This window comes from Mustela putorius, unplaced genomic scaffold (genome assembly GCF_011764305.1).
Source record: "Mustela putorius furo isolate JIRA1106 unplaced genomic scaffold, ASM1176430v1.1 tig00001114_pilon_pilon_pilon, whole genome shotgun sequence".
NCBI lineage: Eukaryota > Metazoa > Chordata > Mammalia > Carnivora > Mustelidae > Mustela > Mustela putorius.
Genome location: NW_025421575.1, coordinates 1,826,499 through 1,843,180, shown reverse-complemented (window position 1 = coordinate 1,843,180; position 16,682 = coordinate 1,826,499). Strand labels below are relative to the sequence as shown.

Sequence of the window (16,682 nt, the reverse complement as noted above, 5' to 3'; positions counted from 1 at the left end):
TTGTTTAACCTCCATGTATTTGTGATCTTTCCAAATTTTTTCTTGTGGTTGACTTCTACTTTCATAGCATTGTGGTCAGTAAGGTTGCATGTAACCACTTCAATCTCGTAATATTTCTTGAGGCCAGATTTGTGACCTAGTATGTTGTCTATTCTGTTGGGCCCATGTGCACTTGAAATAATGTGTATGCTGCTGTTTTATGGTGGAATGTTTTATATATATATATATATATCTGTTGAGTCCATCTGGTCTAGTGTGTCATTCAAAACCATGTTTCCTGGTTTATTTTCTGTATAGATGATCTGTCCATTGATGTAAGTAGAGTATTAAAGTCCCCTAATGTTATTGTGTTTTTATCATTTATTTCCTTTATGTTTGATATTAAGTGTTTTATGCATTTTGGTACTCCCATGTTGGATGTATAAATACATCCAATTTTTGGATCTTTGTGTTGGATTGTCCCCTTTATGATTGTATAGGGCCCTTCTTCATCTTTTGTTACAGTTTTTCTTTTAAAGTCTAGTTTGTCTCGTGTCACCTGGGTGGCTCAGTCAGTTAATCATCTGACTCCTGATTTCAGCTCAGGTCATGATTCAGAGTCCTAAGATCAAGCTCCACATCAGGCTCCTCGCTCAGTGGGGAGTCTGCTTGAGATTTACTCTCTCCTTCTCCCTCTGGCCTTCTCAACCCGCCCCCCACTCATGCTCTCTATAAAATAAACAAATAAATATTGAAAAAAAATAAAGTCTAGTTTGTATGATATAAGTACTTCTCTTGGGGCACGGGGGTGGCGCAGTTGGTTAAGCATCTGATTCTTGATTTTGGCTCAGGTCATGATCTCAGAGCCATATGATTGGGCCTTGTGTCAGGCCCCATGCTCAGTGAAGAGTCTACTTGATATATTTTACCTCTGTCCCTACCCCACCGTCTCTCTAAAATAAATAAATAAATCTTTTAAAAATGTGTTTCTTTCCAGCTTTCTTTTGACATCCATTTGTGACATAAATTTTTCTTCGTCTCCTGACTTTCAATCTTCTTGTGTCTTCAGGTCTAAAGTGAATCACTTATAGCCAACAAATAGATAAGTCTTGTGTTTTTTTTCTCATCCATCTGACACCCTATGTCTTTTTTTTTTACTTTCTTTTAAATTTATTTTTTATTTATTTTCAGCATAACAGTATTCATTATTTTTGCACCACACCCAGTGCTCCATGCAATCTGTACCCTCTATAATACCCACCACCTGGTACCCCAACCTCCCACCACCCGCCCCTTCAAAACCCTCAGATTGTTTTTCAGAGTCCATAGCCTCTCATGGATCACCTCCCCTTCCAATTTCCCCCAACTCCCTTCTCCTCTCTAGCTCCCCATTTCTCCATGCTATTTGTTATGCTCCACAAATAACTGAAACCATATGATAATTGACTCTCTCTGCTTGACTTATTTCACTCAGCATAATCTCTTCCAGTCCTGTCCATGTTGCTACAAAGTTGGGTATTCATCCTTTCTTATGGAGGCATAATACTTCATAGTGTATATGGACCACATCTTCCTTATCCATTCGTCCATTGAAGGGCATCTTGGTTCTTTCCACAGTTTGGCGACTGTGGCCATTGCTGATATAAACATTGGGATACAGATGGCCCTTCTTTTCACGACATCTGTATCTTTGGGGTAAATACCCAGTAGTGCAATTGCAGGGTCATAAGGAAGTTCTATTTTTAATTTCTTGAGGAATCTCCACACTGTTCTCCAAAGAGGCTGCACCAATTTGCATTCCCAGCAACAGTGGAAGAGGGTTCCCCTTTCTCCACATCCCCTCCAACACATGTTGTTTCCTGTCTTGCTAATTTTGGCCATTCTAACTGGTGTAAGGTGATATCTCAATGTGGTTTTAATTTGAATCTCCCTGATGGCTAGTGATGATGAACATTTTTTCATGTGTCTGATAGCCATTTGTATGTCTTCATTGGATAAGTGTCTGTTCATATCTTCTGCCCATTTTTTGATATGATTGTCTGTTTTGTGTGTGTTGAGTTTGAGGAGTTCTTTATAGATCTTGGATATCAACCTTTTGTCTGTACTGCCATTTGCAAATATCTTCTCCCATTCCGTGGGTTGCCTCTTTGTTTTGTTGACTGTTTCCTTTGCTGTGCAGAAGCTTTTGATTTTGATGAAGTCCCAAAAGTTGACCCACAGCAAATATCATCCTCAATGGGAAAAAGCCTGCAGCCTTCCCATTGAGATCAGGAACACGACAAGGATGCCCACTCTCACCACTCTTGTTCAACATAGTATTAGAAGTCCTAGCAACAGCAATCAGACAACAAAGAGAAATAAAAGGTATCCAAATTGGTAATGAAGAAGTCAAACTCTCTCTCTTTGCAGATGACATGATTCTTTATATGGAAAACCCAAAAGACTCCACCCCCAAACTACTAGAACTCATACAACAATTCAGCAACGTGGCAGGATACAAAGTCAATGTACAGAAATCAGTGGCTTTCTTATACACTAACAATGAAAATACAGAAAGGGAAATTAGAGAATCGATTCCATTTACTATAGCACCAAGAACCATAAGATACCTGGGGATAAACCTAACCAAAGAGGTAAAGGATCTGTACTCGAGGAACTACAGAACACTCATGAAAGAAATTGAAGAAGACACAAAAAGATGGAAGACCATTCCATGCTCTTGGATCAGAAGAATAAACATTGTTAAAATGTCTGTACTGCCTAGAGCAATCTATACTTTTAATGCTATTCCAATAAAAATTCCACCAGTATTCTTCAAAGAGCTGGAGCAAATAATCCAAATATTTGTATGGAATCAGAAGAGACCCCAAATCGCTAAGGAAATGTTGAAAAACAAAAATAAAATGGGGGGCATCACGTTACCTGATTTCAAGCTTTACTACAAAGCTGTGATCACCAAGATAGCATGGTACTGGCATAAAAACAGACACATAGACCAGTGGAACAGAGTAGAGAGCCCAGATATGGACCCTCAACTCTATGGGCAAATAATCTTCGACAAAACAGGAAAAAATATACAGTGGAAAAAAGACAGTCTCTTCAATAAATGGTGCTGGGAAAACTGGGCAGCTATATGTAGAAGAATGAAACTCGACCATTCTCTTACACCGTACACAAGGATAAACTCAAAATGGATAAAAGACCTCAATGTGAGACAGGAATCCATCGGAATCCTAGAGGAGAACTTAGGCAGTAATCCCTTGGATATTAGCCACAGCAACTTCTTTCAAGATACATCTCCAAAGGCAAAGGAAACTTCTTTGAAGATATGTCACCCTATGTCTTTTGATTGGAGTGTTTAGTGCATTTACACTCAGAGTAATTATTGATAGATATATATTTAATACCAGTTTATTACTTGTTTTATCATAGTGTCTAGAGATTTTCTCTGATCCTTGTCTTTTTTAAAAGATTTATTTACTTATTTTAGAGAAAGCATGGAGGGGAGGGACAGTGGGAAAGTCTTAAACAGACTCTGTGCTGAGCATGGAGCCCAACACAGGGTTCCATCTCACAACCCTGAGATCATGACCTGAGCCATAACAAGAGTCAAATGCTCAACTGACTGTGCCCCCTCCTTTCTTATCTTTATCATTTTTGGCTTTTTCCTTTCCACTCAAAGAGTCCCTGTTAATATTTCTTGTGGGATGGGTTTGGGGTCATGAACTCCTTTAGTGTTGTTTTTTTTTTTTCCTGGGGAACTCCTTATCTCTTTGTTCTGAATGATAGCCTTCCTGGATAGAGTAGTCTTGGCTGCCAGTTTCTCCCACTCAGTACTTTTAATGTATCATGCCACTCTCTTGTCACTTGCCAAGTTTCTTTTTTGAGACATCCCCAGCTAGCCTTATGGTTTTTCCCTTATAAGTTAAGGACTTCTTTTGTCTTGTTGATTTAAGATTTTTATCTTTATCCCTGTATTTTGCAAATTTAATTATGAAATGAAAAGTGTTAGCATGCTTTTGTTGATTTTGATGGGAATTTTCTTAGCCTCCTGGATCTGGATATCTCATTCCTTACCCAGGTTAGAGACATTTTCAGCTATTATTTCTTCAAATAAATTTTCTGCCCCCTTTTCTCTCTCTTCTTTAGGACTCCTATAATAAGAATGTTGTTGTGTTTGATGAAGTCATGAGTCCCTTAAGTCTATTCTTGTGTTGCATAATTCTTCTTTCCCTCTTTTGTTCACCTTCATTACTTTTCATTCTTTTGTCTTCTAGGTCACTGATTCATTCCTCTTCTTTTTTTTTTTTTAAGATTTTATTTATTTGTGAGAGAGAGAGAGAGCGCACAGGCAGACAGAGAGGCAGAGGGAGAAGCAGGCTCCCCGCGGAGCAAGGAGCCCGATGTGGGACTCGATCCCAGGACTCTGGGATCATGACCTGAGCCGAAGGCAGCCGCTTAACCAACTGAGCCACCCAGGTGTCCCTCATTCCTCTTCTTCTTGAAGTCTATTGTTCATTACATCAAGCCTGTTTCCAATCTTATTTATTATATTTTTCCTTTCTGATTTTTTTTAACACTTTTCTCTGTGGTAAGGATTCCCTAATGTCTTCCTTTCTTTTCTCAAGCCCAGTGAGTATTCATATAAATAATTCTTGCTTCAAATTTTCCATCAGGCATGTTACTTATATCTGCTGTATTTACATCTCTGGCTGGCCTTATCTTATTCTTTCATTTAGGATAAATTCCTCCATGTTTGTGTTTTGTCTAAGTCTCTACCTTCATCTCTGTGTTGGAAAAGCCAGTTGTGTTTTCTTTTCCTGAATGTAATGGCCTTATGACAATGGGGTCATGTAGTACCCAGGGCCTGGGCCTTCAGGGAGTCCCTGATGTGTGCTTCATATATTCTGCTGTTGTGTTTAAGCTTCTCTATCCTTCAGGCCAGTCATCTGCAGAGGCTCTACTTACCTCCAGTGGGCAGTGTTTGATTCCTGTCCTGAATGAGGTGAGTTTTAAATAGGTATGCTCTGGTCTTCTTGTGAAATGAGATCTGAAACCACCTCCACCAGAACTGAGGCCCTGCAGAACTCTGTGGTTGAGAGACATGGTCTGGCTAGGGGTTTGTGCTGATCCTTTTGGGGAGGGGCTCGCTGCACTGGGACTGAGGCAAGTGTGACTGAGAAGGGTAGTCCTACCAGTATGCAAGTGTATGGGGCTTGTTGGCACTTCTGTGTTTACCCCAGGGGGCTCTGTATTTATGCTGATGGACAGGGTAGAAAAATGATACAGGCCAGCTCCTTTGTCCTAGAGAGGCACCTCTGTGGATGCTGGTGCTCAGTGTGGTGCTCTGAGAAGAGCAAATAATCTCTCCTCTATATGCCTCAGGTATTCTTCAGATCATTGTTTCCACACCCTCTGCCCCTGCATTGTTTGCTTGCCTCTCTCCAGGAACAGCAAAGTACGCTCCAGGCTCTATCTCAGCCAAGCTTGCTGACTTTTAAAATTTGAGGCTTTAAGCTCTACTCTTTGCAAGAACTCATGAAATTCAGCCCCTCCTCTTTTCCAAGCCAGTGGCTTTGGGGAAACATTCTTATGCATTCCCCTGTGTTCCTTTCTCTCTCTTCCCCTTCTCGATGACCATGACTCCCTCCCCTCTGCAGCACCTGTGATCTGTTTCTCCCCCATACCATGTCTCCCCACTTCCTACCTTTTTCAATGTGACATCTTCTCTTTCTTTAGTTGTGGAGTTTTTTCTGTCAGTCTTCAGTTCTACTTCTGGGGTACTTTGAATGATTTGTTATCTCATTGTGTTCATGGAATAAGACATGCCTAGGGTCCCCCTATTCCACCGCCACTTTCCTTCCCTCCATCAACTTTTTTTTTAAATCTCAAACTGCCAAGTATATTATTATGTAAAGAGTATAAAGAAAGTGATTATTTGTACATTAAGCTAGCTGATGCAGAGTATACTTTACTAACCCGAAATGCTCAGATAGGAGACAAAAACATTTGTACCATAAATGATGTTGCTTGTTAATTCCAAAGCCTCTTACTTTCTAGATGCCTCATTCCTTTTTGAAACACAACACCAAAGTACTTTAATAGCTATTCCAGTAACATCCAATTGAAAAACATGAGATAAGGCAATTTTGTGAGTAGCAAGACCCAAGCATCCCATTAAAGCCAGATGATGTTGAGTTGTTATCACAGCTATCTAATACCTGTCCGTATTATAGATCAGATAATGCTTATAAATAAAATAATCTTGTTTTATACTACATCAGCCTGACTGCTCTTAGAATGTGAATATCTCAACTGGTTACAAATGCTTTGGTATAACATACCAGTCTTTAGAGATCTCCAGATATCTGCTGTCTACAGGGATTGAACCAAAAGGAAATATACCAGTGAATGAATATCCACCAATATAAAAGAAAGGGTTATTTGATCACCTTCACTTTTCAACCTTACAGGTTATCCAGAAGCTTCATCATCTCTCACCGTGGAAACAGAAACATAGTGGTTTACACATTTCCTGCATCTCTCAGGTCAGTATTTTGAGGAAGGTACCTAGAGGGTTACCTGGACTGCTAAGAGACAGGCTTGGAAGCAGACTCGAAAAGAAGTAAGTTTTTACTCTGGTGAACAAGTTGTTAATTTCCTCACCCTCATATTATTCACATAAGTAGAAATTCTATATATAATTTATAAACTTGACTAATAGCCCTTATACTGTGTTTCCCTTTCTATAGACCTTATACTGTGTTTCCCTTTCTATAGACCTTACATAGAATTCATGTGCATAACACTCCATCTCCCCCAAATTTTTAAATACCCATTTATTTATAACTTAAAATTAACAAATTTTAACATATTTTTAAATTTTGCTTCAAGTTTTTGTAGGTAAAAAAGAAATTACTGCCTTAATTTTTACACAAAAAGCACTGATTCTAAATACTTCCTTCAAAACAAAAAAAAACAAACTAGTAAAAACATTTGCAAAACATATAATACACAAAATTTAATATCCTTAATTTACAAAGATACTGCAAATCAGAAAGGTAAAAAATAGAACCATTAGAAAATGGGCAATAAAAAATGAAAGTTTAGATGAAGAATAAACATGAAAATTGGTCAACTTCATTAGAAAGAACTCAAATTAAAATAGCCCAAAATATCAATTTTTGTCTACTAAAACAACCAATTTTTATAAATTATAGTACTTAGTATTGATAAAGACATGTTGAAACAGGTATCTTCTTTACTGCTGATATAAGTTTAAATTCATACATCATTTTTATGTTAATTTAATAACATTTATAAAAAGCACAAAATTGTAAATTTTATTTGGTAACCAAATTTTAGGAAAGTATTTTAATGAAATAATCCTAGATCTACAAAACTATGAATTATCAATTTATCATAATACCAGAAAAATAGAAACAAAACTAAATATCTAACAATAGAGGAATGGTGAAGTAAATTATTCCATTATTATGATGAAATAGTTTGCACCATTAAAACTAACTATTTTGAAGAACGATTAATAGAGTTACATTAAAAAGCAATATAATGCCAGTACCATGCTGTCTTGATGATGACAGCTTTGTAATAGAGCTTGAAGTCCGGAATTGTGATGCCACCAACGTTGGCTTTCTTTTTCAATATCCCTTTGGCTATTCGAGGTCTTTTCTGGTTCCATATAAATTTTAGCATTATTTGTTCCATTTCTTTGAAAAAGATGGATGGTACTTTGATAGGAATTGCATTAAATGTGTAGATTGCTTTAGGTAGCATAGACATTTTCACAATATTTATTCTTCCAATCCAGGAGCATGGAACATTTTTCCATTTCTTTGTGTCTTCCTCAATTTCTTTCCAAAAACAGACAAATAGATCAATGGAACAGAATAGAGAGCCCAGAAATAGACCCTCAACTCTATGGCCAACTAATCTTCGACAAAGCAGGAAAGAATGTCCAATGGAAAAGACAGCCTCTTCAATAAATGGTGCTGGGAAAATTGGACAGCCACATGCAGAAAAATGAAATTGGACCATTTCCTTACACCACACACAAAAATAGACTCAAAATGGATGAAGGACCTCAATGTGCGAAAGGAATCCATCAAAATCCTTGAGGAGAACACAGGCAGCAACCTCTTCGACCTCAGCCGCAGCAACATCTTCCTCGCCAAAGGCAAGGGAAGCAAGGGCAAAAATGAACTACTGGGATTTCATCAAGATCAAAAGCTTTTGCACAGCAAAGGAAACAGTGAACAAAATCAAAAGACAACTGACAGAATGGGAGAAGATATTTGCAAACGACATATCAGATAAAGGACTAGTGTCCAGAATCTATAAAGAACTTAGCAAACTCAACACCCAAAGAACAAATAATCCAATCAAGAAATGGGCAGAGGACATGAACAGACATTTCTGCAAAGAAGACATCCAGATGGCCAACAGACACATGAAAAAGTGCTCCATATCACTCGGCATCAGGGAAATACAAATCAAAACCACAATGAGATATCACCTCACACCAGTCAGAATGGCTAAAATTTACAAGTCAGGAAATGACAGATGCTGGCGAGGATGCGGAGAAAGGGGAACCCTCCTCCACTGTTGGTGGGAATGCAAGCTGGTGCAGCCACTCTGGAAAACAGCATGGAGGTTCCTCAAAATGTTGAAAATAGAACTGCCCTATGACCCAGCAATTGCACTATTGGGTATTTACCCTAAAGATACAAACGTAGTGATCCAAAGGGGCACGTGCACCCGAATGTTTATAGCAGCAATGTCCACAATCGCCAAACTATGGAAAGAACCTAGATGTCCATCAACAGATGAATGGATCAAGAAGAGGTGGTATATATACACAATAGAATACTATGCAGCCATCAAAAGAAATGAAATCTTGCCATTTGCGACAACATGGATGGAACTAGAGCGTATCATGCTTAGCAAAATAAGTCAAGCAGAGAAAGACAACTATCATATGATCTCCCTGATATGAGGAAGTGGTGATGCAACATGGGGGCTTAAGTGGGTAGGAGAAGAATAAATGAAACAAGATGGGATTGGGAGGGAGACAAACCATAAGTGACTCTTAATCTTACAAAACAAACTGAGGGTTGCTGGGGGAAGGGGGTTTGGGAGAAGGGGGTGGGATTATGGACATTGGGGAGGGTATGTGCTTTGGTGAGTGCTGTGAAGTGTGTAAACCTGGTGATTCACAGACCTGTATCCCTGGGGATAAAAATATATGTTTATAAAAAATAAAAAATTAATAAAAAAAAGCAATATAATGCTGATTAATTTTAAAATTACATTTTTATCAGCTTTATTGTGCTATAACTCACAATACCATATAATTTGATGACTTAAAATGTACAATTCACTGGTTTTTAGGATACTTACAGAGTTGTACAACCATCATTGCAATTAATTTAGAACATTTAGAAACTCCATACTCTTAAGCACTCATTCTTCCATTCTTCCATTCCCACTACTTGATAACTACTACTCTACCTTTCTGTCTCTATAGACCTATTTTGGACATCCCACATAATTCATGACCCCATGGTCATGATATATATATGGCCTTTGAGGAGAAAATATTTGTGAATCAAATATCTGATAAGAGACTTGTATGCAGAATATATATAAGAAATTTTACAATTCTATAATAAAAAGAAAAGACAATTTTTAAAAAATGACAAAGGATCTGAATAGACATTTCTCCATGTGTAATTGATCAATAAGCACATGAAAAATGCTTAACACTATTAGCCATTAGAGGAATTCAAATCAAAAGTGCAAGATACCACTTAATATCCACTAGGATCCAAAATACAGATAATAACAAGTGTTGACAATGATCTGGAATAATCAGAAACCTCATACATTACTGATTGGAATATTAAATGGTTAATTCACTTTAGAAAAGTTTCACAGTCTTTCAAAATGTTAAGCATCGAAATACCATATGATCCAGAAATTCTAGTCCTTGTATATAATGAAGAGAAATGAAAACATATGTCCACACAAAACTTCCACATGAATGTTCACAGCAGCTTTATTCATAGTGGCAAAAATGTGGAAACAACCCTAACATGAATCTGCTGATAAATAGATAAATAACATGTGGTATATCCATACAATGGAATACTATTTGGTAACCAAAACAATACATGTTACAGCATTGATAAACCTAGCTTTGACTGGAGAGAGCCTTCAACTTCTCTCTTACCAATATATTTTTGAAGTATAAAGTACAGTGTTCTATTACAGTATGGTTCAATTGTATACATTACTCAGTGCTCATCAAGATAAGTTGTACTCCTTCAATCCCATTTACAATTGCACCCAAAACCATAAGATACCTAGGAATAAACCTAACCAAAGAGGCAAGTAATATATACTCAGAAAACTATAAAGTACTCATGAAAGAAATTGAGGAGGACACAAAAAAATGGAAAAATGTTCCATGCTCCTGGATTGGAGGAACAAATATTATGAAAATGTCTATGCTACCTAAAGCAATCTACACATTTAATGCAACCCCTATCAAAGTCCCATCCATTTTTTTTTCAAAGAAATGGAACAAATAATCCTAAAATTTATATGGAACCAGAAAAAACCTCGAATAGCCAGAGGAATATTGAAAAAGAAAGCCAAAGTTGGTGGCATCACGATTCCAGACTTCAAGCTCTATTACAAAGCTGTCATCATCAAGACAGTATAGTACCAGTAAAAAAAACAGACACTTGGATCCGTGGAACAAAATAGAGAGACCAGAAATGGACCCTCAACTCTATGGTCAACTAATCTTCAACAAAACGGGCAAGAATGTTCAATGGAAAAAAGACAGTCTCTTCAACAAATGGTGTTGGGAAAATTGGATAGCCACATGCAGAAAAATGAAACTGGACCATTTCCTTATACCACACGTTAAAATAGACTCAAAATGGATGAAGGACCTCAATGTGAGAAAGGAATCCATCAAAATCCTTGAGGAGAACACAGGCAGCAACCTCATCGACCTCAGCCACAGCAACTTCTTCCTAAGAACATCGCCAAAGGCAAGGGAAGCAAGGGCAAAAATGAACTCTTAGGGCTTCATCAAGATCAAAAGCTTTTGCACAGCAAAGGAAACAGTCAAGAAAACCAAAAGACAACTGACAGAATGGGACAAGATATTTGCAAATGACATATCAGATAAAGGGCTAGTATCCAAAATCTATAAAGAGCTTATCAAACTCAACACCCAAAGAACAAATAATCCAATCAAGAAATGGGCAGAGAACATGAACAGATATTTCTGCAAAGAAGACATCCAGATGGCCAACAGACATGTGAAAAAGTGTTCCACATCACCCAGCGTCAGGGAAATACATATCAAAACCACAAAGAGATAGCACCTCACACCAGTCAGAATGGCTAAAATTTACAAGTCAGGAAATGACAGATGCTGGCGAGGATGCGGAGAAAGGGGAACCCTCCTCCACTGTTGGTGGGAATGCAAGCTGGTGCAGCCACTCTGGAAAACAGCATGGAGGTTCCTCAAAATGTTGAAAATAGAACTGCCCTATGACCCAGCAATTGCACTTCTGGGTATTTACCCTAAAGATACAAATGTAGTGATCCAAAGGGGCACGTGCACCCGAATGTTTATAGCAGCAATGTCCACAATCGCCAAACTATGGAAAGAACCTAGATGTCCATCAACAGATGAATGGATCAAGAAGAGGTGGTATATATACACAATGGAATACTATGCAGCCATCAAAAGAAATGAAATCTTGCCATTTGCGACAACATGGATGGAACTAGAGCGTATCATGCTTAGTGAAATAAGTCAAGCAGAGAAAGACAACTATCATATGATCTCCCTGATATGAGGAAGTGGTGATGCAACATGGAGGCTTAAGTGGGTAGGAGAAGAATAAATGAAACAAGATGGGATTGGGAGGGAGACAAACCATAAATGACTCTTAATCTCACAAAACAAACTGAGGGTTATTGGGGGGAGGGGGTTTGGGAGAAGGGGGTGGGGTTATGGACATTGAGGAGGGTATGTGCTTTGGTGAGTGCTGTGAAGTGTGTAAACCTGGTGATTCACAGACCTGTACCCCTGGGGATAAAAATATATGTTTATAAAAAATAAAAAATTTAAAAAAAAAGATGCAAACATAGTGATTCGAAGGAGCACGTGCACCCGAATGTTTATAGCAGTAATGTCCACAATAGCCAAACTATGGAAAGAACCTAGATGTCCATCAGCAGATGAATGGATAAAGAAGAGGTGGTATACACACACACACACACACACACGCACACACACACACACACATGCACACACACACACACACACACAATGGAATACTATGCAGCCATCAAAAGAAATAAAATCTTGCCATTTGCGACGACATGGATGGAACTAGAGGGTATCATGCTTATCGAAATAAGTCAATCGGAGAAAGACACCTATTGTGATCTCCCTAATATGAGGAAGTGGAGATGAAATGTGGGGGGTTTGAGGATAGGAAAAGAATAAATGAAACAAGATGGGATGGGGAGGGAGACAAACCATAAGAGACTCTTAATCTTACAAAACAAACTGAAGGTTGCCGGGGAAGAGGGGTGGGGAGAGGGTGGTGGGGTTATGGACGTTGGGGAGGGTATGTGCTATGGTGAGTGCTGTGAAGTGTGTAAACCTGGTAATTCATAGACCTGTACCCCTGGGGCTATTATTTATAACTTATATGTTAATAAAAATTAATAAAAAAATAAAATAAAATATTAGAGTCTTCTTCTTAAAAACAAACAAAAAGATAAGTTGTTCTTGTGCTCTTTATGTATTTCACCACTCCCCCCAGCCTTCCCTCTGGCAACCTCTTGTTTGTTCTCTGTATTTAAGAGTCTGTGTTTTTTGTTCATCATTTTCTTTGTTCATTTGTTTTGTTTCTTAAATTCCATATATGAGTGAAATCATATGGTATTTGTCTTTCTCTTATTTCACTTAGCACCATACCTTGTAGGTCTATCCATGTTGCTGCAAGTGGCATTTCTTGCCAATATTTATATTGCCCTAACTCTGTTGCCTCAGCCAGAAAAAAAAATCCAGATTCAATCTATCTGCCTTCCCCATTCCTATACTCAGGCTGCTGAGAATTACTACAAAAATAACAGAACTGATTATAAATACCGATTTCAACTTTTCACAATAAAACACAACTGAGTTTACATGTTTGTGATCTCCAGCCTAAACTGGCTTGAAAAATCTTCACTACTTACTTACTTACCAGTAGTTCTTTCCTCTATTAATCACAACTTCATACAGTTTCTCATATCACTCTTATCCATTATACTAAAAGTCCTAACATGAAGTAGCACTAGAAAAAGATATAAAGGCACTCTAGAAAAGAAAAAACTATCCTGATTTGCAGATGACTTGATTGTCTACATAGATAATTCAAAGAATCTATGAAAACTCTTAGAACTAATAAGTGAGTTTAGTTAGTTCACAGCAAATAAGATCAACACACCAAGCATCTATTGTGTTTCTATACACTAGTAATGTGCAATTGGGGAATGAAAATTAAAAGACACAGTACCCCTACAATAACTCCAGCAATTAAATAACCAGATATAAATCTAACAAATCGTATATAAGATCTGCATGCTGAAACATTCAGAACACTGATGAAAAAGACTGAAGAAGTCCTAAATGACACTGACAGGGAGAAAATACTTGCAAAACATGTATCCGCTAAAGGACTTGTATCCAGACTATATGTAAAGTCCTGTAAAAGCTCAAAAATAAGAAAACAAGCACAATAAAAATATTGGAAAAGGTTTGAATGGACACCTCACCAGAAAAAGTGGAAATAAGCACAAAAAAGGATGCACGACATCACTAGCTTAGGAGAATGCAAATTAGAACTGCAAGAAGAATTCTTTACACTCATACTAGAATGGGTTTGTTTGCTTATTTATTTATTTATTTATTTATTTATTTGTGTTATGTTAGTCACCATACGTACATCATTAGTTTTTGATGTAGTGTTTCATGATTCATTGTTCATATATAACATCCAGTGCTCCATACAATCCGTGCCTCCTTAACACCTACTAAGGCTCACCCATCCCGCCACCCCCCTCCCTTCTAAAACTCCATTTCTTTCCTGACATCCATAGCATCTCATGGTTTGTCTCTCACTCTGATTTCTACTCCTTAATTTTTCCCTTCTCATAATGTCCTCTATGCTATTCCTTTTGTTCCACAAATAAGTGGAACCATATGATAATTGACTTTGTCTGACTTATTTCACTTAGCAGAATCTTTTCCAGTTCCATCCAAGTTGATGCAAAAGTTGAGTATTCATCCTTTCTGATGGCTGAGTGATATTCCATTGTACATATGGACCACATCTTCTTTATCCATTTGTCTGTTGAAGGGCATCTTGGCTCTTTCCACATTTTGGCTATTGTGGACATTGCTTCTATGAACAGCAAGGCAAGAAACAACAAATGTTGGAGAAGTTGTGGAGAAAGGAATCCTCTTACACTGTTGGTGGGAATGCAAATTGGTGCAGCCACTTTGGAAAATGGTGTGGATGTTCCTCAAAAAACTTAAAAATAGAGCTACACTGTGACCCAGAATGGGTAAATTTTTAAAAAATAGTGGTAATTCCAAGTGTTGACAGGGATGCAGAATAATAGGAATTCTACATTTCTGGTGGGAATGAACAATAGCACAGGTACTCTGAAAAACAGTTTGGCAGTTTGTTATAAAGTTTATTATAAAGTTAAATATATATTTACTATATCACCCAGTAATCGCAACTTGAATATTTCCCCTAGAATAATGAAAACCAGTGTTCATACAAAATTAATATATGAAAATAACAGCTGTATTCTATCTGAGATGGTGGTTACAAGATTAGATGCCAAGTGTAAAAGTTCATAGTACACATATATACACACAATAACATATTATATATACACATACACACTCACACCACACACACACAGATAGAGAGAGAGAGAGACAACTTACTGAATGTGTTTCTCCAACCCAGGACTCTTTCCTGAACTTCAGACCTGAATCACCAAGTGCCTTTCAACTTCACCCATCTGAAACCTTTTTCCTATTTTGTTCCCACTCCTTTATCTCCCACCCACATCCAGTTAATCACCAAGGTGTGTTGACTGTGTTTCCTAAATATCTCTGGAAGCTATGAATTTTTTTTTATACCGATGACCATGATCCCAGATCATGTGTCCCCTGTATTGCTGTAGTAGCCTCTTAACTGGTTTCCCTGCCCCCATTCTTACCCCTTGTCCAATCCATTCTCCATATCACAACTAGAATGATGTTAAAAACTCAAATCTGTATAGTGACTTTCATTAGCCTCAGCATAGTCTGAACTCCTTAACACATTTTACAGGCCCTTTCATGATCTGGTCCTTGTTCATGTCTCCAGGTTCATCTCCCATAATTCTCAACTCCAAAGCTTCCTCTCCACTAGTTTTATCCCTACACCCTATGCTTGAACCACACTCTACTGCTTTCAATCCCTAAAACACACCCCTGCTCTTTTCCATGATTGGGATGCTTTCTTAGCAGCCTCCCACCTCCTCCATTCCACTGTCCTTCATCTGGTTGTATAATATTTATTTTCCAGGTTTCAGCTTCCACATCATTTACTCAGGGTACATCACTGACTAACCTACATAGCTGAGCTCTATGTCCATTCTGGACATAGTGTTATGTCTCATAATAACATGAGCACACTTTTATTCTGTTATAATAATTTATTTACATGTCGAGATTGAAAAGATTGTAAGCGCTTTGAGGGCAGGGACTATGTATTCTTTACATATTAGTGCCAGTCCCTAAGACAACACCTGGCATATGGTAAGTATTCAACAAATATTTATTGAATGAATGACGAGAAGGAGGGAGAATGATAAACAGTCTCTGAAATGATAGGTCATTATTTTTCTTTATTCTTCTCTATATTTTTCAGTTATTCTATGATGAATATGAATGGCTTTTATGATAAGTGCACTAGAATTAATTTTAAAGGTACATTAAACATAACAAGAAAAAACAATGAAGAAATGAAAATCACCTATAATTCCACCACCTAAGGATAACTTATGTTAATATTTTGTTGTATCCCTTCCAGTATTTTCTTTGAATATATTTTTTAAACATTGAGATCATATTGTGTTCAGTTTCGAATTCTGCATTTTCATGAATGCCAATAGTAATTTCTTATTATATTAAGGCACTGCTGCTAATTTAATCAGTTTCCTACTTTCCAACATTAAGATTTTATCCAATTTTTCACTATTATGAATAAGGTCATCAATAATATCATTGGATATTAATCTTTTTTCTCACTTATTATCATTTTCATAAGATAGAATCCTAGAAGCAAAGTTACTGGTATGAACTTAATTTCAAAGACTCTTAAAATATATAGCTGAATTGTTTTCCAAAAAGCTTATACTAATAAGAGTTACTTCAGCTACTTCAGTGCCTACAATATGCCAGATTTGATTCAGGTTGATTTTACTGTGCTTATTTTACAGATGAAGAAACTAAGGTCCATTGATATTATTTGTCCAGAGTCACAGAGATAACAAGTAGCAAAGCTAGGATTCAAATTCAGAATTACCCACTTTCA

At 37.4% G+C, this 16,682-nt stretch overlaps 1 protein-coding gene across 1 annotated transcript in view; it reads left to right on the top strand.

The window, feature by feature from the left end:
- ZDHHC15 (zinc finger DHHC-type palmitoyltransferase 15) overlaps positions 1–16,682 on the top strand; it is a 191,318-nt gene that overhangs the window by 169,913 nt on the left and 4,723 nt on the right. Inside the window, exon 11 of the mRNA XM_004779927.3 lies at positions 6,453–6,527. Coding sequence (XP_004779984.1) covers positions 6,453–6,499 — 47 coding nt within the window. The 3' untranslated portion in view covers positions 6,500–6,527. The remainder of the gene's footprint in view (positions 1–6,452; positions 6,528–16,682) is intronic.